Raw genomic sequence first — 23140 nt, 5'->3', positions numbered from 1 at the left:
TCAAGAGTACCACTATCCAAATTCCAAACTCTATATGCTTTGCTTGTTGTGGAATAGCCAAGTAGGAATCCTTCATCACATTTTTTTGTCAACTTGCCCAATCTTGTGCCTTTCTTCAAGATATAGCATTTGCAACCAAAGACCCAAAATTATGCAATGTTGGGCTTTCTACCATTCAAGAGCTCATATGGTGTCTTCTCTTTCAATCGGTGACAATAGAGGCGGTTGCTACAATAGCAAGCCGTGTTGATAGCTTCGGCCCAAAAAGATTGACTCACATTATACTCACTAAGCATAGACCTTGCCATATCAATGAGTGTTCTATTCTTCCTCTCAACAAGGCCATTTGATTGGGGTGTGCACTTGGCCAAGAATTGATGTCTAATTCCAAATTCATCACATAACTCATCAATTCTAGTATTCTTGAACTCGCTACCATTGTCACTTCTAACTCTCTTGATGGTTGTTTCAAACTCATTGTGAATGCCCTTGACAAATGATTTGAATGTTGCAAATACATCACTTTTGTCCACTAGAAAGAATACCCATATGTATCTAGTGTAGTCATCCATTATCACAAATCCATATTTATTTCCCCCGATACTAGTGTATTGTGTTGGCCCAAACAAATCCATGTGCAATAACTCAAATGCTTTACTAGTGTTCATCATGCTTTTCTTAGGATGGGTGTTTCCAACTTGTTTACTGGCTTGACAAGAGCTACAAAGCTTATCCTTTTCAAACACAACATCTTTCAAGCCTTTAACTAAGTCATGCTTAATCAATCTATTCAATTGTTTCATTCCAACATGAATCAAGCTTTCTATGCCATAACCAACCCATGCTAGACTTAGTGAACAAGCATGTAGATAATCCAGCTTCACTAGCATTGAAATCAACCAAGTATAGATTCTCATATCTAAAACCTTTGAAGATCAAATTAGAGCCATCTACACTTATGATTTCTACATCATCTACCCCAAATATGTATTTGAATCCAAGATCACACAATTGAGCCATGGATAGCAAATTGAAGTTCAAGCTCTCTACTAGCAACACATTGGGTATGCTCAAGTCATTGGATATTGCAATCTTACCAAGCCCTTTGACCTTGCCTTTGCCATTGTCACCAAATGTGATACTATCATAACCATCATTGCCATTGGTGTTGATTGAGTTGAACATTCTTGCATCACCGGTCATGTGTTGAGTGCACCCACTATCAAGAACCCAATGCCTTCCTCCGGCTTTGTAATTTACCTATAAAAGAAGATCAATTCTTTTTAGGTACCCAAACTTGCTTGGGTCCTTGAAGGTTAGTAACCAAGCTCTTTGGCACCCAAATGGCTTTCTTCTTTGAGCCCATCCATGGTTTGCCAATGAACTTAGCCTTCACACCATTTGTACCCTTAACAAGCATATAGGAAGAATTAAGCTTAATGAAGGATATATTAGCATTTTTGCTTTTGTTGGTGCATTCATGCTCTCTATGACCAACTTGCTTGCAACTAGTGCAAAACTGACCATTGTTCTTCACAAAACTTGTCTTGTGAGGAGCAAAGGCCGCCTTGCCTTTCTTGGGGGTATAGCTCAATCCCTCTTTGTAGAGAGAAGCTCTTTGGCTACCCAAGGCCATAAGCAAGCGGGTCCTCACCACCATAAGCCTTAGCTAAGGTGTGAGTGAGCTTAGTGACCTCCTTCTTGAGGTTTCATTCTCAACCACTAGTGAGGTATCACAAGTGAGACCATCACTACTAGATGAGGTAGAAGTGGAAGTGCTACAAGAAGGCTTAGTAGTAGCAACAATGATAGGCGTAGATAGTGATTCATCAATTATATCACAACTTAAACCTACATTGCAAGTTTCAACATGCTTCCTTTTATTTTGCTCATCAAGCAAAGTGGAATGAGCCTTTTCAAGCTTTTTGTGAGCTTTGCCAAGCTTCTCATTGGCTTCCTCTAGCCTCTCATGAGATGCATTGAGCTCATCAAAGGCTTGCTTAAGGGCTTTGAGTTCCTTACGCAAGCTTTTGCATTCCCTTCTCTTGATATCAAAGTGTTCTCTAGCATCTTCTAGCATGTCAAATAATTCATTCTTAGTAGGTTCATCATCATCACTATCACTATCATTTTCCTTTTCATGTTCATTATCATCAATATGTTCTTCATCACTTTCAGCATCACAAGAATGTACCTTAGTGGCCTTAGCCATGAAGCATGATGAAGATTCAAAGAGAGAAGGCTTCTCATTGATGGCAATGCTTGCAAGAACCTTCTTCTTGATGGTCTTATGATCATCACTATCATCATCATCATCACTTGAGGAAGCATCACTATCCCAAGTGACTACATAGGAACCACCCTTCTTCTTCTTGAAGGCCATCTTGTCCTTCTTCTCTTTCTTTTCCTTCTTGTCCTTCTTCTTGTTCTTCTTGTTGTCATCATCATTGTCACTATTGTATGGGCATTGAGCAACAAGATGATCTTTGCTTCCACACTTGAAGCACCTTCTTGACTCTTCTTTGTTCTTGGATGAAGACTTCTTTCTTCTAGCACGGTAGCCCTTCTTCACCATGAACTTGCCAAATCTCTTGACAAATAGAGCCACCTTCTCATCATCATCATCATCCCATGATTCATCTTCTTCACTTGATGTTTCTTGCTTTGCTTTGCCTTAGATGATGTGGCTTTGAATGCCACGCTCTTCTTCTTGTCATCCTTCTTCTCATCTTTCTTCTCCTTCTTTTCTTCCTTCTCATCATCATCTCTATAGGTATCATCGGTCATTATATCTCCCAATACTTGGTTTGGTGTCATGGTGTCCAAACCGCTTCTCACTAGAATGGTGACCAATGTACCAAATCTTGAAGGCAAGCATCTCAAGAACTTGTGGGAGAAGTCCTTGTCCTTCACCTCTTCTCCAAGTGCTTTGAGATCATTGATAAGCACTTGAAGCCTATGAAACATCTCTGGCACACTTTCATCCTCCTTCATCTTGAAGCTTGCAAACTTCTCTTTGAGAATGTATGCCTTTGAACCCTTCACGGCTTGAGTGCCCTCAAATGATTCTTCCAACTTCTTCCAAGCCTCATGAGCCATCTCAATATTCTTGATTTTCTCAAATGTTCTCTCATCAATTGCATCATGAATGGCACTTAGAGCAATATCATTGTTTTGGAGAAGCACTTCTTCGGCCACGGTGGGATTCTCCAGATCACCAATCTCAATTTTGGTTTCTACCACCTTCCACACCTTTCTATTGATTGACTTGATATGTGTGGTCATCTTTGACTTCCAATAAGGATAATTTGTTCCATCAAATTGGGGTGGCTTCTTGGTGTTGTTGATTTGAGCCATTTTAACACCGAAGGTTGTTAAGCCTTAAATAACGGTGACCTCGGCTCCAATACCACTTGAAGGTCCTAATGGCTAGAGGGGGGTGAATAGCCTAATAAAAACTTCTACAATAACACTTAACAAAAGGTTAGACAAATATGAGGCGAAGCAAGTGTTGCGCTAGCCTACTCAAAATGCAAGCCACCTACCACAATTCTAGTTTAGATAGTGTCCATTCACACAATAGTTATGACACTACCCTATGTTAGTGTGCTCTCAAAGGCTAACTAAAGAGCCACACCAACCAAGCAAGCAAGCTCTCACAACTAGCTACACTAAAGAGCTTGTCAACTAGTTTGCGGTAAAGTAAAGAGAGTGATCTAGATAGTTATACCGCCATGTCGAGGAGTGAACCAATCAATCACAAGGATGAATAACAATGAAGACAAATCACCTTGGAATCAAAGGATGAACACAATGTTTTTTACCGAGGTTCACTTGCTTGCCGGCAAGCTACTCCTCGTTGTGGAGAATCACTCACTTGGAGGTTCATGCACTAATTGGCTTCACACGCCAAACCCTCAATAGGGTGCCGCACAACCAACACAAGATGAGGATAACACAAGCCACGAGCAATCCACTAGAGTACCTTTTGGCGCTCCACCAGGGAAAGGTCAAGAACCCCTCACAATCACCACGATCGGAGCCGGAGACAATCACCACCCTCCGCTCAATGATCCTTGCTGCTCCAAGCCGTCTAGGTGGCAGCAACCACCAAGAGTAACAAGCGAAATCCACAACAAAACACGAACACCAAGTGCCTCTAGATGCAATCACTTAAGCAATGCACTTGGATTCACTCCCAATCTCACTATGATGATGAATCAATGATGGAGATAAGTAGGAGGACTTTGGCTAGGCTCACAAGGTTGCTATGTCAATGAAAAATGGCCAAAGATATGAGCCATAGCCGGCCATGGGGCTTAAATAGAAGCCCCCATGAAATAGAGCCATTGTAACCCTTCACTAGGCACACAGCGCTCTGACCGGACGCTTCGGTCCAACTGACGGGACCCTGGACTCAGCGTCTGGTCCACTGATGGATGCCATGCGTCACTAGCTTCAAACGCTGTTCGTCATATTTCAACTGCTACGAAACTGACCGGACGCTCTGGCAAATCTAACCGGACGCTGGAGCCTTAGCGTCTGGTCGAGTACAGTAAGGGTCCAAAACCAGTTTTCCTCGACCGGACGCATCTAGTCCACCTCGCCCGGACATAGCCCAGCGTTTGGTGGTAAACCCTAGCCACTGTACCGCCATGTCAGCATGACTGGACATAGGCAGTCAGCGTCCGGTGCATTTGGATCCAGTGTTCGGTCACTTGACCGATGTTGGCATCTCCTCTGTCTTCTTCACCCTTGCTCAAATGTGCCAACCACCAAGTGTATCACCTTGTGCACATGTGTTAGCATATTTTCACAAACATTTTCAAGGGTGTTAGCACTCCACTAGATCCTAAATGCATATGCAATGAGTTAGAGCATCTAGTGGCACTTTGATAACTGCATTCCGATACGAGTTTCACCCCTCTTAATAGTACGGCTATCAAACCTAAATGTGATCACACTCTCTAAGTGTTTTGATCACTAAAAACAAAATAGCTCCTATGGTTTATACCTTTGCCTTGAGCTTTTTGTTTTTCTCTTTCTTCTTTTCAAGTTTAAGCCCTTGATCATCACCATGGCATCACCATTGTCATGTTATGATCTTCATTGGCTTCTCCACTTGAAGTGTGCTACCTATCTCATGATCATTTGATAAACTAGGTTAGCACTTAGGGTTTCATAAATTCACCAAAACCAAACTAGAGCTTTCACCTGGTGGACTCGGCTCATGACTCACAGTTTCAGCCACCCCAGACTATACTTGGGGTGTACTAGAGCTGAATGGTAGAGTGGCATTATCCTAGGCTAGCAAGTAGCCGAAATCAGCCTAGTTGACGACGGTCAGTGAAGAAGGAAGATCTTGTGGTTATGTAAAACCTCTGTAGAGTGTATGGTTGATCAATCGATACATATGCCGACTAGTCGGCTATGGACCTTTCCTGGGTTTCGCTTAAACTAGATAGCGAGATGAGTCCTTCTCTTCTTCCCCCATGAGAGAGTGTCGGTCATAGCCAGGGGCTACGGGCCATGAGACAGTGCCGAGAGGGAGTTGGCCTGTCGACTGAGCAATGGTATGGTGATGATATGGAGATGGTGGTGTATCGATCCCAGGATCGAAACCTAGCTCTAGACGGAAATGGGGTGGAATGTGTGTGGGAATGGTGTTAAAACTTGACTATACTATTATATACTTGAGATGCTAATACATAGGAAACTCTAGCCTTATAGGTTCCTTCTGATTATATCCAACTTGCATCCAATTTCCACAAAGCAATGCTCATAGGGTGGGAGTGGCCAGTACAAATTGTACTGATAAACTTTGGCACATAGGTTATGCTGAGGAGTATAGCTTTGAGGAGTTTGACGGTTGAGGGGTTCGTTCCTACGCTCGAGTTTTGGCGATCTTATCTCCAAGCTGTTCTAAATGAATGCTACTTTTGATTCCACCAATGCGGCGATGTAAGAATTTATGTAATTCCGCACTATCTGTACTCTGATATTACATTGTATGGATGTGATATTCGACTGGAATTTGGGTAATATGATCTACAATGGTCTTATTACACTTTGACTCTATGGATTTTCCTTTGTGAAAATCAGGTCATTTCAATCATTGCACTCATTACAAAGATTCAACTCAAGCATTATCATAAAGACAATTCAATCTAGCACTAAAGGTTCACAAGCCACACATAAGGACTATTGACTTGACTCAACTTTGACACTAGCACTTTTATTCCATAGGGACACAAACTCCCAATTCTTAAGAATGGCATGATTATAGGGACATCTGGGTAACATATCTTGCAATGGAGTGACACATCATCCACTACATCAATTTCATCATGGGCTTCCTTTGTATTGTGTGTCACTATCACTTGCTAGTGGTAGTCCTGTATTGACCTGACTCTGGCTACCTCCATGGTATAATGGTTGATTCTTCCATGGACAAGATTTAACATAATGTCCTTCCTATGGGCAATGATGACACCTTCTCTTAGCTGGATCTTTTGTGATGTCATACTCGACGGAATTGTTGCTTGGTGTTGTGTTAGCTTTCTGACTTGAAGATTCATCTTGGTTTGACTGATTTGTTTTCTAGCTTGCTTGCTCTTTCGAGGTTGAAACTCCTTATAGGTGATAGTTCACCCATCTATGCATACCTCATGTGAAGTAGTTTTAGCTTGAGAAGCTTCTAACTCTTTATAGTTTAGATTCGTCTGACTAGGGATCAGAGCTAGATGTGATGAATCCAAATGTTGATTGCTTCCCAATATTTGCTCTAGTGAATTTGCCTTCCTCTTTTTATCCACATTGGTCTCACAGCTTGGGTTCACCTCAACTTTTCCTTGATTTGGCTTGTTTTGAAGATAGGGAAAACCATAGTGCATGCAACATTGACATTGATACTGACTTCCAAGAGTCTCACTACCAGCACCTTCATTGGACTTCATTTTCTTCCAAGCTTCTGCCACTTGTCTCTTCACTGGTCCTTTTGGTATGTTGGTTTGACCTTGTGGCAAGCACTGTTGAGAACTCCCACATTGAGTCATTCCTTCAAGTACTTGTTGCATAGCTACAAGCTTCTCCTTGTCAAATGCAATCAAAGACAACATAGCTTGGTCCTCCTGACCTCTGATGCTAGTGGTCTCCTCATTATGACCCATCTATTTAGATGAAGAGAGAAGATTCAGAATAGAGACAAGGTTTTCATAACAGAACAGAGGCTGAAGTGAGCATAACTTTTCACAAATAACAAGGTTAGAGAGAAAGCAAGAACTAAGCAAAGATGAAAGCATGCTAAAATGTCTAGTTATATCTAGGCTTGCGTCTTACAGTTAGCATTGCTCTGATACCACTTTGTAGCACCCGGTTTTAAAGATAAAACTAGATACACACTATATGTGAGCCTAGGAAGTCAAATCTCACATATAGCCACAAATAAGGGTAATATCAAAATACAATACTTATTACATAATGTATTAGTATAAGAAATATAACCTGAAAGTATAGATAGCGGAAACACAAATCTGATCTTCAGGCAAAGACTCCAAATCTACAGGGACAACTGACTAGTTGACCACAAGTCTAACTCCTCCAGACTAGCAATCTGGTACCCATCTAGGACTTTTATCCTAAGTATAGAAAAGTAAAGCAAGCGTAAGTACATATCATACTCAGTAATATAATATGGGGTTCATGAGGCTCAAAAGGTTAACACTGATTTACTGCGATTAGCTTTTAATAGGTCATCGTTTTAAGAAATTGAGTAGCAACGAATTTATCATAAGCCCATAAATACATGATCAGGTAAATATGAATAATGAATAGCATAAACAATTAACCATTAGTGATCATCTCTATTCCATAAGGGTTCCAAGGCCACTCGTGTCCGTGAGCACGGCTAATATATCAGTTTTACACTCTACAGAGGTTGTATAGTTTTACTATGAGTCATGATTTACCCTTTCGCCCAAGGTGATCAGCCTCTTGACCCACTACCAAGAAAGGTCAACAGGGTTTACTATGAAGCCTTTCAAAGGTTCCTCTAACAAGTTAGGGCCGCTAAGGTTTCCCCATCAATAAGCATGAACCCCCCATCCAAGGAGTGAGTAACAAAAGTGCACCCTCTTGGCAGGCCAAGATCATACCTGTCGGAGCCCCTCTTCTGCCATAAAGGTAACCACTAACAAGCTAGAAAAGGTCCTCATACTGAGCTAAAGCTAGAGCCATATAGCCCTCATAGCTGTACTATAAGTCCTGGATGATCACTTACAGATAAGTCCTTAGGGAGAGGAATCTATAGCATTTAGAAAGTAGCTAAACACTCTAGCCCCCTATTTCCATGTTGCTAAAAAGTCATGTTTTAATGTTTATTGCATATACCATTAGTCAAGTTACAAGATCATGGTTTTGGTTGAGCACTAGCAAAAACTACCCAATGCAATAACCCAAAGGTATCAAGGAATCTAGGATATCAATTAGCTAGGGAAATTACTATAGTTGCCAAGGTAGACACATACAACCTGAATTAAATGATTAAAGGTGACAAGGTATCAAGGATGGTACTATGCTATACTTGCCTTAAACTCAGATTAGATCTTCTTCTGGTCCAAATCTTCCAAGAACTACTTCTGGACTCACCACGTATAGCTCACCGACTGGACTTGATCATAGAACACCACACAAGCATCCAAACATACATACATAGCCATATTCGAACAATACACCAACTAGGGAACCTCTATGAAGCTACATCAGGCATTTCTCGGAAACAAGGAACACCATCCCCAACATTGGGGATAGTGAGGCCATCTTTGCTTTCACAAGAGGACTCCATCACCATCAGGAGCTGCGCTCCAAACTTTGCCGTAAGAGACCCCAGACCATCGGTGAACTCCTCAAGGTGGCAAACTCGTACGTAGACTCCAAATAAGTTGATCAGCACCTCAAGGATGATGTTGCTCATGCTTCCCCCTCAAATCACCACCCATGTTGTGATGATGATTGCCGTGAAGAATGGCATGATGAAGATTGTGGCAGGCGCTATGACGATTGCGAATGCTGTCATAATGATTGGATAGAGGGATCGAGGGCTACACAACCACGTCGTCGCTGACCACAAAATTTCATCAATAATGTAGAGCAGCCACATGCAAAGCGTAATTTCAATGTTGCCTATGAAAAGCTCCTCGACAGTTCGTGCCCAATTCACAAGAATAGCAAGCACACCATGCGGTAATGCTATGGCATGGCCAAAGCTTTCCGCGATGAGGAACAGAAATGGCAGATGCGTAAGGACGATGAGTCAAATGACGGTAAGGGGAGGAGCATCCTAAGGATACATGACCTGCTTTCCAAGATGCCAACAAGACTATCGCCACAATCTTTGGAGGGTACGCCGCCTCCAAGAGCAAACGCTAGCAGAAGCTCGCTGCTAGGCAGGTCATGTCGATCACCAAGTATGACACGGTCGCCGATCCCAAATATCTGGACTAGTCGAAACATCCTATCACATTCAGTAGGGTCGACCAGCGGGTGGATATCCCATACCTAGGGCATTTCCCACTTGTGCTGGATCCAATCATCAGCAACATGTAGTTAAAGAAGGTCCTCATTGATGGCAGGAGTGTCCTCAATCTCCTTTTCGCCGAAGCCCTAACTGAGTTGGGCCTCACAAAGGACGATCTTGTCCCTATTGACTCTCCATTCTGGGGGATTGTACCTGGCAGAGCGTCCTAACCTTTGGGGCAGATCACCTTGCCAGTCTAGTTTGGCACCGTCGACCACTTTCGTACTAAGTACGTGAACTTCTTCGTGGCAGACTTCGACACTGCCTACCACGCTATCCTTGGCCAACCAGCTCTCGCTAAGTTCATGGTCGTACCCCATTATGTCTACCTGGTGTTGAAGATCCTGATGGAATAGGGTGTTCTCACCCTGCCTGCCAATGTCTCCACCAACTATGATTGCGAAAGAGAAGGACTCGCCACCATCGAAATAATGGACATCTGAGCCAAAATGGTGACTTGCATCGCTGACTCTAAGAAGGTCCATACATCATCAAGGTTGTGACCCAACCAGGGTCACATAGGTTTTCTGATCAAGATGGCATAGACATCCCTAACTCCTGGCATATCAAACACCTCAAGCGTTTCTATCCTTGAGACGTCCTACTAAGATATGTACCCCTTATGTATTTATGCATTTCAATAATGATTTTCTCCATGATGTTTTCTCTATTTGTTGTTTTCTCCACAATTTTCCTCCAATTATCTTTTGTTTTTCTCCATGATAAACATCATTAAGATGATGCAAACTATCACCATTCAAATTGGACTATGGCCTTGCCTCAGTCGGACACGCTCAAGGGTTTCACCTCCCTACGCAAATTGACTCTATCAGGCTCTGATTACGCCCGTTTGCCTACGACTCTATGAGCCACCCAAGCCGCCTTGCTGCCATACCGCCATGCCACCGAGCCACCGAGCCACCGCGCCACCAAGCTGTCGAGCCACTTGAGCCACCATGCCACTGTGCCGCCAAGACACCATGTTGTCGTGCCACCGTGCTGCTCGAGCCACTGGGCCACCGAGCTACTCGAGCAGCCGAGCCACCAACCGAGCTGCTAAGCGAGCAGCCTGAGTCATAATCAAGCCACGTTGGTCTCCAAATTTTGTCACAGTCTCCATATTTCGCCACGGTCTCCATATTTTGCCACGGTCTCCATATTTTGCCACGGTCTCCATATTTTGCCATGGTCTCCAAATTTCGCCATGGTCTCCATATTTCGCCATGGTCTCCAAATTTTGCCACGGTCTCCATATTTCGCCACGGTCTCCATATTTCACCACGGTCTTCATATTTTGCCACGGTCTCCAAATTTCACCACGGTCTCCATATTTTTCCACGCTCTCAAAATTTTGCCACGGTCTCCAAATTTTGCCATGGTCTCCATATTTCGCCATTGTTCTTCATGTTCTCCAATGTTCGCCACCGTATAGTGCTAAGCACTCTCCACATTTTACTCCAAAGTCTAGTGCTAAGCATGGGGATTTCATTCATTTTACAAAAATGAACAAACTCCAAATAAACATAAACTACTCTGTAGGATATAAAATTCACTGATATATCGCTCCTGATAAACTCCGCTCTGCTTTCTTCATCACTATGTTCATATATTCTGTTATCATCCAACATATTTGTATTGCAGGATTATCGAGTAGATGGTCGCACCACCTAGCCTTCGGATTTATCCACCGATCAACTGGTCAGACCGCTAGGTTCATGACCTTCGTCGCCAACTAGTTGGTTGGACTGTTTGGCATTCAAATCTACTCGACATCACTTTGCCTTCGACCAATTGTTTGGGCTGCTCGGTACTGGATTCTTCTCCAACCAACTAGTCGGATTGTCCATCCCTTCATCATTAGTGATGCTAGGGGGCTGCCTGCTAGGCTAGGGACTCTTTGGTGTTAGGATTCTTCATGCAAGCGTCGCCAGCTAAGCTAGAGACTCCCCGAGCGATTGGATTTTGCTATGTCTCGACTGTCGATTCGCCTTTTGGCTCGCTACATTTTGCAAAGGTTGCATGTCATATGTGCTATCAAGGTGCTCCATGCTATCCAGATCAGGGTGCTAATCCTAGGTGGCACTTCAGGAGCCTTGATAAGTACATCTATCATAGCAACCTAGTGCTAAGTACTTTCTGTTTTCTCCATGTTTTACTTCTTGGTGTTATCGAATTTTACTACCCAATGCTAAGCATGGGGACTTCGTCCTTCACACTAAATTCTTCGATCCTGCTACAAGATGTTTCTCTCTCTTACAGCAGGCTCAAGGACTAAGTGTGTACACTTCACCTTGTGGTGACTGTACTATTATTCCTTCTTACTAATTTTCAGCTAAGCTGGGGGCTAGCTATGTGCTCGGCTACACTGGGAGTTGATTATCCTGATTTAGTGATTGTTGTAATTGTTTGATCCTAACACCAGATGATGATCATCTGACTTCGCCAATGAAGCATAAGTGTGTACACTTCACCTAAGGTCGATGTCTCTGGCAAGCTCCGCCGCTGCTTTCTCCACCAATCAACTAGTTGGACCGCTAGGTTCATGACCTTCATCGCCAACCAGCTGGTTGGACTGTTTGGCACTCACTTCTACTTGGCACTCACTTCATCGCCGACCAGTTGGTTGGGTTGATCGGTTTTCGTTTCTTTGCCAACCAACTAGTTGGATTGTTGGTCGCTTCATCGTCAGTTATGCTGGGGGCTCGCCAGCTAAGCAGGGGATTCCTTGGCATTTGGTTTGTTTGTCGCTTCATCGCTAGCTAAGCCGAGGATTCCCTTGGTGGCCAGATCTTACTACGTCCCATCGGTGTGCCATCAGCTCGCACCATGCTATTTGGATCAGGCTGCTGATCTTGGGCAGCATATCTAGGTCTTGATACGCACATATCAAATGATGTAGCAAGCTTTTAGATTTATTTTCTTTGACCCTGCTACAAGATTCATTCTTCATCTTCTAGCATGCTCGGGGACTAAGTGGCTACACTTCACCTAGTGATGAATGTAGTACACTTTTCTTGATTTACCCTCCTATTTGACTAAGTCATAGATGATTCCTCGCAAACAGAGTCTAAGTGGCTACACTTTGCCTAAGGTGGAGAATTTTCAAATTTTTATCTTGAGCCCCTTACATCCTTCTGGCAAGCCTTACCTGGCTAAGTCCGAGATCTGCCTACCAGTTAAATAGGCCGGCTTCGATTTTCACCACTCAGTTCACCAGTTAAACTGGTCGGCTTCAACTTTCACCGCTCGGATCACCGGTTAAATTGATCAGCTTCATGTCAAACTGCTCGGAGTTGCTCAAGACGATGTTGCTCAGCGGATACAAGGCGCTCGAGGACTAGGTGTGGGTATAACCCCAGATACCCACAACAATGTACATGGGCCATAGCACCAGGGGTGGTCCAGCCCATAAGAAGAAGGCGTGTGATGCAAGACACTAATCGGCATGCATCACACAGTTTTAGGAAGGAATCTTGAAGATATAGAAGGATATGTTCAGATATGATAGATATCGTATTCCTTGTAAATACTTACCATATACCCAAATAGATCTAGATCTAACCGACTTGTAACCCTACCCCCAGACTATATGAGGCGAGCAGGGACCCCCTCGAATTTATCTCATATATAATACAATACACCAAAGACAAAGAACGTAGGGTATTACATCGATCAGACGGCACAAACCTATCTAAATCGATGTCTCTGCACCTGTGTCACCATCCGGTTCCTATTACGCGCACCTCTACCAATTCATCTACTACCGTGGGCATACCCCTTGGTAGATTGCCGACCATATTTCATCGACAGAAACATGGAACTAAAAAAAGTTGGACACATGAAGGTCCAAGTAAAAAACAAAAAAAAATGGGCACATGAAGGTCCAAGTATATTATAATAAATATTTGTATAAAAAATAATAATAACTCCATGATCTCAAATGTTATCTTGTGGGGGTCAATCATAAGGAGATCCACTCACCACATTGCTTTGGTATGATGAATTGCACATATCACATACTATTCAATGTGAGTTTATTTACTCCTTTTCCATCATATATCATTTCTTCCAATGATTAGCTTGAGAAGTGTCACAACTTTCACTAGGACCATTTGTTTAACATAACAATATACATGGCATAGGTATGTTTCTACTTCAACTTGATTTCCCCTTTGGCATGACAAATGTTTAGGCGCTCTTCTTTCATTTCTAATCATGCTATGCGCCTCTATTGCTTTTCAATAAGAGGAGTGAAGTTTTTGGTTCACTAGTACATTTGTACTAGTAGAACCCTATTGCTTTCACACTTTGTGTCTTTGAATAAGCACAAATGCCGAAGGAACAGGTGTGGGGGTTGGGCAATCCAACCCCAACTTAAGCAACTTCTCCTCCAATGAAAAAAAATAGCGAGCCTACACACAGAAGCACTACACGCATCAACATCAACTCACTAGACTTCATCTCAATATAAGATGCTGGTTTGAATCTCGATACCCCTCTCCTACATTTATCTCCCTTAAAATGAATGCTTAAAAAGGCCAATTTTTTCATGTTATTAAAACTTGATCAACTCTAAAACATGACCCCAAGATTTGATCATGACTTATCTTGTGAAATTGGTTTGCATAATCTTTATTCCTTGTCTTTCACTTAATGCTTGTGGGAACCTTACTCATTTAGGATAACTTTACCTAAGTTGTTGTGAAGTGTGATATAGTGATGAGAAGACTAGTCCCTCTTTCTAATCAAGTGTTTTAGAGACTTTTGTTTTGAACAAAATCTAAAACCATGGCTTCATAACTCCTCTATGGTATAACTATCCTACTAGATCCATATCCAATATCTTTACAACCCATAGATTCTTGCTGCTTAGATTTTGTTTTGAGTTTTATCAAATTGTGTGACCCTAGTGAGTGATGCACCATGCTTACATGATCAAGATCACGTACATTGCACCATATATGCTTTACTCTTACACTGAGAGTAAGCAAAAACATGATTTCCACACTTAGCTATGCTCTTACACTGAGAGCTAGCATAGATATGGTTTTTTACCTCGCCACAAACATGCTTTTACACCTCTCCACAAAATAAAGACTCCATGTATCCAAGATCTCTCTCCATTTTCCATACAAGTCTGAAAAGGGACATGGGCTATATGTTATGAAGAAAGAGAGAGTTAAAAAAGAGAGTTAGAAAAGATGATAAAAAAAGAGATGATGAAAAAAGTGTCGAGCAAAAAAAAAGAGGATGAGCCTCAAAGATAGCCCATGATCTCAATCATCTAGATTTGGAGAGAGAATCTTTAAGGAGTCAAACTTCCACTCATATCCACACACTTACACTCTTGATCATGTTTGTATGTTGTTTTCCTTCATGGATCCATGCTTTGATTTTACAATATAAACATTCTAAGTTTGCCTTTCAAGTTCTCCTACCCAAAACTCCACATAAGCCATAGTTGTAGGGCCTTAAGGCAATAGCAAAAGATCTTGGTGAGGATGCATACACAAATATCATTGAGGGATTTGAGAGAACCATATGAGGAGTAACATGAACTATGATTTGTTTTGAAAAATACTTTCAAAAACTCTAATCTTACTTGAGAAGGAGAAAGGATCTATGTCTTCAAGTTAGAACTATTCCATTTCTCAACTGCCCAAGGTGATGTTCTAGCCACTTCAAAACCCACAAGTATGAGTATGTGACTTGGAATATCTTTTATGCTTGCATCATACCTTAAGAAAGTTGTGTATCAAATCCACCTGAATCTTTGCTTAGTACTCTTTCTTGTTCGAATCCTTTACTCGAGACGAGCAAAGGTTCAGTGTGGGGGAGCTTGTTGATGGTCACTAACACCCCATTTTAGGCCATCAACTATGCCTAAATTGCTGATGTAAATACATAAAATCAATCAAAAAGCAACATTTTATGTTTAGATTTCATTTGGTTCCACTTGTACTTGGAGAATTGTGCTTGCAGGGTAAAACATGGCAAGATTAAGCAAAAGGAGGCCTTCTAGAAGCAATCCAAGTGGCTAGGAGGGCCAAGGGCCACCAAGTGGCGTCGCTCGATGCCACATGGAGTCAGCCAAGGGCCAACCTAGCCCTTCCACATCACTGATTCATGGGAGACCCAGGTGGCACCCCTAGGAGTGCCCATCCACCGTTGGTTTGAGTCGGTTTGATCCAAAGGTGGAGGTGGAGCTCCCTTGGATCCCTAGGTCCACTGTCATCCACTTGGAGGCCTCCATCGACTTACTTACCACCTTCTTGACCAATAAAACCCACGTGACACTCCTACAACCACCTTGGGAAGTCAACCAAGGCCCTACAATCAAGAAACGGTGAAATCTAACATTGACCGACACCATCCCTCATCGCCTGACGGTCCAAGTGCACCAAACCACCTCAAACTTTCATAGATGCAAACTATCATATTTTGGAGCACATCCACGCATTGGTTGTGGTGGTTCAAGGTCGGTTGCATCCATGGGTGGAGAAGGATGGTCATGTGGATCGCTGACGTGGTGCTGGAGTAGCCCCTACTCCACCTCAAGCTATAAATAAGACCCCTCTCCCTCATTTGTAAATACACCATCTCACTCCAAGTGAGAGTAGTAGCTATGCTTTGTAGTTCTACTACTTAGAAGTAGAAGATAGGGAGAGAGTGAGGAGAAGCTTGGAGAAGGGCCAGGGTTGTCGGTATCCTCTCCACTTATGCTTCGATGGATGAAGCTCTTCGTTGAGTGAAGTCCAACATCTTCTATGGTAACTCTATTCTTTTGCATCACTTAAGTACTATTTATATTATTGTGTTTACTAGTTTCATTACTTGATTAGAGTGCTCTAGTCTCATTTCATTGTGTACAAGATTAGAGTAGTAAGTTTATAGATTAAGCGTGGTGCTTAGGCTATATCTTACCTGTGTTTACGGCTAGGCCCTAGATAGATTGTGGTAGTTGGCAAGAGGTGAAAGCCCTATCCATCCTCTATATTCCAACACGTTAGGCCTAGTTATTTAAACATAGGGTTCATTGTGCTTTGTGCCTAATCAAGCCTTTGGGTGAGGTTAGGGCAGGTACGCCCCGTAGTAAACAACTGTGATATAGTATTCTTTAGTCTTGCCTTAGTTCATACGAACCACATATATCCTCTCTACCCATTATTATCTTTACCCTTGCTCTATCCTTGGACAACTTAGTTCTTACCCTAGTTCACTTCGTGTTCCTCGTGAAAATTCGATACCCTAGAATACTCCTGGGTGAAAGCTACATTGACATCCATGCGCTTGCGGATTTATCTATTTGTCATATCTACTGTCAACAGCATTGGGTTAATGCATCAGCCGACACTTATGAATTCCTCATCACCATGAGATTGCAGCACTGATTGATGGTGACCAAATGCTCATCACTGCCGAAGTGTAATTCTGGTCGGCGGCGACCAAATGCATATCACCGTCGGATCATGCTGTAAACCGAAAGTGATTATAGGATTATCAACACCGGATAAAACTTTGAACTAACAGTGATCATGCCATTATAATAGCCAGATCGAACACCAAACCGGTGGCGATGGCGTATTATCACCACAGGTTTTGAACCGGCGGTGATGACCATGGCCATCACCATTGACATTTCACTACCAAGGCCCAAAACTAACGATCATGGGGATTTTGACCCAACGGCGATGACCTTTCTATAGTAGTGCTCTAATTATAGAGTGGAGGGGAATGGGAGTGTAGGCCCATCAATTCTTGAGAAGACCACCTCCCCACCATTAGATCAAACCGCCATTCCACAGACATGTAGGATTAAAGGAAATTTTGTTAGTTTGCATGGGGTCGAAGGGCCTTGTGAAGACCACCTACTCCCTTGGCTTTGGCCGACCTCCATTGAGGGGTGGGCCTCCCCCTTCAGTGTGGCTATACCTCAGGTCGTACATGTCACCGGTATGAAGTTTCATCGAAGTTGGAGCATCGATGTTCTAGATGTGGGTCCAAGGATCCTTGTATGCATCCATTCAGACTATAGATTGTGAACGGACCTTCAATCAACAATGGATAGCATCAAGGGTTGTTCTTCTTTGGAGTGGACCTATTGGGAGGCCTCCTAGGGGCCCATGGCCCAGATCGGACGACCCTAGGGAGGTTTGGATGACCCCCTTGTGGGCCTACTTTGGCCCATATTTTGCTCATTGCCTCCTGTAAAGGTTAATTCTCTGAATATTGAAAGGGAGTGACTACTCATCACCCGGTTGATAAATAATACAGTTATCATCCACTTTTCAAGCCAATCATAATTGAGCACGTCATCTGTAGAGTGGGGTTAAGGCGAGCATATGAGCGACTAGAACTCAGGTAGATCTCAAAGAAGCATCCCTCGCACCCGCACACGGCCTGTTCCTGCAACATGCTATGGATGATTGACGCGTGTCCGCATGGCAAAAATCCTAGTTGTTCGCTTCCGTCAATAGCAGCTGGAGTCGTGCGGCTCTTGCATCGAGTGCTTGTTTGCATGCATCACAGAGACACGTGTCAATCCTTTATAGGATGTCGCAGGGGTGTGATGTGCTGCACCATCACATAAAATAGACAATCAGGCCTTTCATGAGGCGCGGGATGGCACTAACGCCACATGCGAGCTCGAGTGGAGGGAGCCACAGACTAAAACTGACTGAATTTTCTCTCAACGTGACATACAAATGGGCCACAACAACTAATGAAATTGAGCCCACAATACACAAACAACAACCAACTAATGGTGGATGAAAACAGAAAAATCCATCACTCAGATGATGGATAGAAATTCTAATATTGAAATTTGAACTTTATTTGAATATAAAATGTCATGAGCATGTTATATCATTCACATATTTCTGAGATATTGATGGTCGAAATTAGGGTTTAATGACCATCAACACCAAGTCATGCTCTAATGGGTACCAATCGATGTATTCTTGGATGCCTTCCCAAGTCATGCTTCATTGGATACGAGTCGGTGAATTCTTGGATGCCTTGCCAACTAGAGTTCTAATGGAAAATAGTTGGTGAACTCTTGCATGTCTCACCAACTCATTTTTAAACAAACATTGGTAGGTGAATTCCTACATGCCTTGCAAACTCATGTTTTTGTTGGTTGGTGAATTTTGCATGCATTTCCAGCTCATACTCTAATGGACATTAGCTAGTGAATTGTTGTATGTTCCATCAATTCATTTTTCAATGGACAATAGTTGGTAAATTCTCGCACACAATGTAGAATCATGTTTTATTGGATACCAGTGAATGGATTCTTGTATGCCTTGCCAACTCATGCTCTAGTGGATCTTAGTAGGTGAATTCATGTATGGCTTGCCAACTCATCCTTTAATGGACAGTGGTTAATAAATTCTTTAATCCCTTGCCAACTCATGTTGCAATGGGTATAGTTAGTCTCACCAACCCATGCTAACGGACACTAGCTGTGAAAATATTATTCCATATCCTCACCAACTCATCCTCCAACTACTACAATTGTTATGCATTAAGGCACAACTTGGCATTAGGTCATTGCATGCATGAGCCTGATAGGTGGTGTGTTGCATGAGCATGGCCCCTTTACCCTATGGAATGAATACACCATGGTATGAGGGTATCCGAGGCTCGAAGCCTATAAATGAGACCCTTGACCACAACTTCATAGGGAACAATCCATATACTAGGTAAGAGGGACAAAGAAATTTGTGCTCATGGAGGCCTCCTCAAGATTAGAGCTTCAACAAGCGCATGCTGAGCTTTGGAACCTCACCTTTAGCTACCTTAAGTCCATGGCACTTGAGTGTGCGGTTCAACTCAACATCCCCAATGTTATTCACAACTTTGGTGGCAGTAGCTCTCTACCCAATATTCTCTCTGCCATCCCAGTTCCTGAACATAGGAGGCCCTATCTTCTACGCCTCATGAGGTTCCTTGTTGTATCAGGCATTCTTTCCTTTGATTCTCCCACCTCAGGTGAGGGTATGTATCAACTCACCCCATTATCACGCCTTCTCGTGGATGACACCCACATCAATGGGTGTGGGAGCCTTGGGTCATTTGTGCTCTCCCAAACCACAAAGTACCATGTCTCATCAGCCACATACTTGTCTGAGTGGTTCAAGGGTGAGGACGGGGTGGGGCCTATGGCTGTGGAGATGCCATTCAAGATGGCTCATGGCACAGGGCCATGGGGTGCCCTGGGGCGTGACCCACAATTCAACAAAGTCTTTAATGCTGGGTTGGGATCTAATAGTCAGCTTGTGCTAGACTTTGTTGTGGCCCAACATGGTGATGTATTTGATGGCATAACCTCACTGCTCGATGTTGGAGGAGGGGATGGTAGCACAGCAAGGACCATAGCAAAAGCTTTCTCACATGTCAAGTGCTCAGTGTTGGACCTCCCAATTGTTATTGCTGACATACAGCAGGGTGATGGCATGGTTGACTATATTGCAGGTTATATGTTTAGCTCAATCCCACCAATTGATGCTATTATGCTTAAGGTATGTATTTATAATGACTCATCACAATTGGAATCTGGTCAGGCTCTATTTTTTTAATGTTAACCTAAGTACCTAATTGGTTGATTCTTACTCTTACCACAGTATGTGCTGCATGACTGGAATGATGATGACTGTGTCAAGATCCTAGATCAATGCAAAAAGGCTATACGTTCTCGCAAACCAGCCCGAGGAAAAGTGATAATCATAGATGCAGTCGTTGGATCTCCTTCGAAAGAGATGTTCGAAGCACAAGTCACGTCCGATTTGTTGATGATGGTGATAGCTGGAGGTAAGGAGCGTGATAAGCAAGAGTGGAACAAGATATTCATGGAGTCAGGATTCAAAGACTACAAGATAAGGCCAGTTCTGGGATATCTGTCAATCATCGAGTTGTGCCTGTAGAAAGAAAAATAAGCGTTATTAGCTAGGGACAAACATATCTCGAACAAGGGCCCTGTGATCCATTTGCTTGCAAATGCCCACCTATTCAGTCTGTTTCACAAATTAAGTTATATGTATGCCTCAGTGGTTTATTGCCAAATAATAAGGACCTAGTTGCATGGCCACAGATTTGAGAAACTAAATATGGTGTCGAAATTATTCTATTTTCTTAAGTTATTTTCTCTTTGAGCCAACATTGATCGATCACGCATAACAATAGCTCGAGGTAGTTTTTTTTTGTGACTAAAAAAAGCTCGAGGTAGTTGACAATGGGCTCGGCACTGCACAAGCCCAAATTGAGCCTGACCCATTGCCGATCTATCCATAGAGGCAATGCCAACTCCCTAATCCATGAAAAAAAATGTTTCTCAAAAAAGATCTCACTAATCCATTTTGGAGCGTCTCATTTCATGGCTGTAACTAAGAGATATTCTAAATTTCACACTCTATATCTTCGTTTGGCTAGCCACTTCATAAAAATTCTCTCTATATAATTCATCACACGCGCACGCATCACGTGCACGCATCACCAAGCAGAGAAATGATGTCGGCTCCACGTGCGCGCCTCACCCAGGAACGATAGCGGTGCCATCGACGAACCAGGTCACCTAGTGCAGCAGCTCTCCATATGCCATGATCCCTCGTGCACTTGTCTCACTGATTCAGGTCTGGCTCGGTGGAGGCGCATCTCCATGTAGGCGAGCGGAGGCAGGTCAGCAGACAGCAGGACATTGTGGCCATGGCATTCCATGGCCGCATCGACATTCGGGAATGAGTCCCATAACCTTGGTCTGTTGTTCTCACTTCTTTAGTCCATTCTTCAAACCCGTGTCAGATTTGCTGTGTTGAGGGCCGAACACGACATTGTTGTAGTCATACACCAGCAGCGTGGAGACTGGGAACTCGTGGCTGGTGCTGCCACTTGGCGTCATCCATCGTTCCGAGGATGTCTAATTTCTAGGAGAGGATTATTTGTGCAGTCAGATTAAACGACAATAGGATGCTGTTTCATCATTCATTAGTTTTGGTCATACTGTTGTAGCACTCACCATGCCCAGGACTAAAATAAAACAACAAATTGGGCACTTGGTGTTTCATTGTCAATTTGAAATTTCCCACTGAGCAAGGACATATGATTGCATTTTTCCCATAAGAAGACATGTTCGGTTTTCAAGTGTGAGTGAGAAAAATAGCATTTTGCCAGAGTTTAAAGAGTCTGCCCAATTCTTCTGTGAACAAACTGAATTATATAGTTTTTGTATCGTTGTACAAGATGACTGTTATGCTTTTGTGGATAGGAGGCTGTAATTTCCTATGAACTTGTTGATCAAGGATAGGAGGCTGTAATTTCGTCCACCCATTTGTTTTGGTCATACAACTATAGCATTTGATTTTGGTGCCTTTTTCTTAGTTGCTAGACGAGTTGGCCTCTGGGTGGCATCTTCCATGACCAGAGTTCAAATCCTTAGTCAGATGAATTTCTGGTTCGTGGCATGAAAAAAAAATTCCCTCACCTATCCCATGTTCCCAAAACTTAGGTAAAATGGACCAGCTCTCTCACCGGGTAATGGGTCCGTGTGTGCGGACGTGACATGGAGAAATCCTCTACCTTAAGCTATAATAGTTCGCGATGTCTACCCCTACAGCTCGAGTTTTTTTTAGTTGTGCTTTTGTTTTTTTTTTTTTGTTAAGGATTATTTGCGGGAAGTCAAATCAAATAAGTATAGGTCCAACTGTGGTGGGACTAACAGCCAGACCTTAGATAACCAAACAAACCATTTTACTATGGTTCGTGACCCAATTATTGTACCAGCAAAGGTGCACCAACAGAAAATGCCAAAGGTCCAACTATATTCAGGCCCTATTTAGATTCTAAAAATTTTTACCTCAAAGTGTCACATCGAATTTTGCGGCACATGCATGAAGTACTAAATGTAGACGAAAAACAAAACTAATTGGATAGTTAGGTGAGAAATCGCGAGACAAAACTTTCAAATCTAATTAATCTATAATTAGACACTAATTGCCAAATACAAACAAAAATGCTACGGTAGCCAAAACCAAAAATTTTTACCAACTAATCGCGCCCTCGGAACACAGATGCGGTGAAATGCTCTGACCTTTGTTCTGACATGTGACTCTGCAATCCGGCCTGACAGGTGGCTTTGCGATGGAGGTACGGGGGACCGGAAGCGCCCAGAGAGGTCCTGTGTCTTCCCTGGCTACTGTGAGCGCCATGCGGATGCACCTCTCCTCCACTTCCTCGTCGGCGGCGGGGGCGGCCACTGCTAATGCAGTGCGCATCATTTCGCCCGCTCACCGCGCGACATCTAGTCGGAATTTAGGGAGGCTGTCTTCCCTTTTGAAATAACACTCCAGAAATATGCATTTCTTTGGAGGTTTTTAGCAACCGTCAAGGTTATATATATATATCCTTAGGGAAATTGGTGACCCTCAAGGGTATTCTATTTTGTGGTAGTGAATTAAACCCTATGGCTTATTTGATCCTTTGTGTTCTCCTTTTTGATTCGTCCCAATAACAAGCATGTATTCATGATGATCATTACACATTTAGCACATTTAAATGATTGTCATTAGATAC

At 42.9% G+C, this 23140-nt stretch overlaps 1 protein-coding gene across 1 annotated transcript; it reads left to right on the top strand.

Moving 5' to 3' along the window:
* Positions 1-19305: 19305 nt before the first annotated feature.
* LOC136499222 (flavonoid O-methyltransferase-like protein Os11g0303600) lies at positions 19306-20499 on the top strand. Its single transcript, XM_066494932.1, has 2 exons — positions 19306-20097; positions 20200-20499. Exons 1-2 carry the CDS (start codon positions 19306-19308, stop codon positions 20497-20499), a joined length of 1092 nt encoding a protein of 363 aa, XP_066351029.1.
* The last annotated feature ends 2641 nt before the right edge of the window (positions 20500-23140 follow it).

Source organism: Miscanthus floridulus, chromosome 13, assembly GCF_019320115.1.
Source record: "Miscanthus floridulus cultivar M001 chromosome 13, ASM1932011v1, whole genome shotgun sequence".
Taxonomy (NCBI): domain Eukaryota; kingdom Viridiplantae; phylum Streptophyta; class Magnoliopsida; order Poales; family Poaceae; genus Miscanthus; species Miscanthus floridulus.
The sequence above is the reverse complement of the archived record's forward strand: the minus strand, read 5'-3'. Positions and strand labels throughout refer to the sequence as shown.

What these genes read in the sequence shown, in the direction of transcription:
- LOC136499222 (XM_066494932.1), top strand. Translation starts at nt 19,306, where the DNA reads ATGGAGGCCTCCTCAAGATTAGAGCTTCAACAAGCGCATGCTGAGCTT. An exon ending in TTGATGCTATTATGCTTAAG is followed by an intron (nt 20,098 to 20,199) that starts GTATGTATTTAT and finishes CTCTTACCACAG; the next exon opens with TATGTGCTGCATGACTGGAA.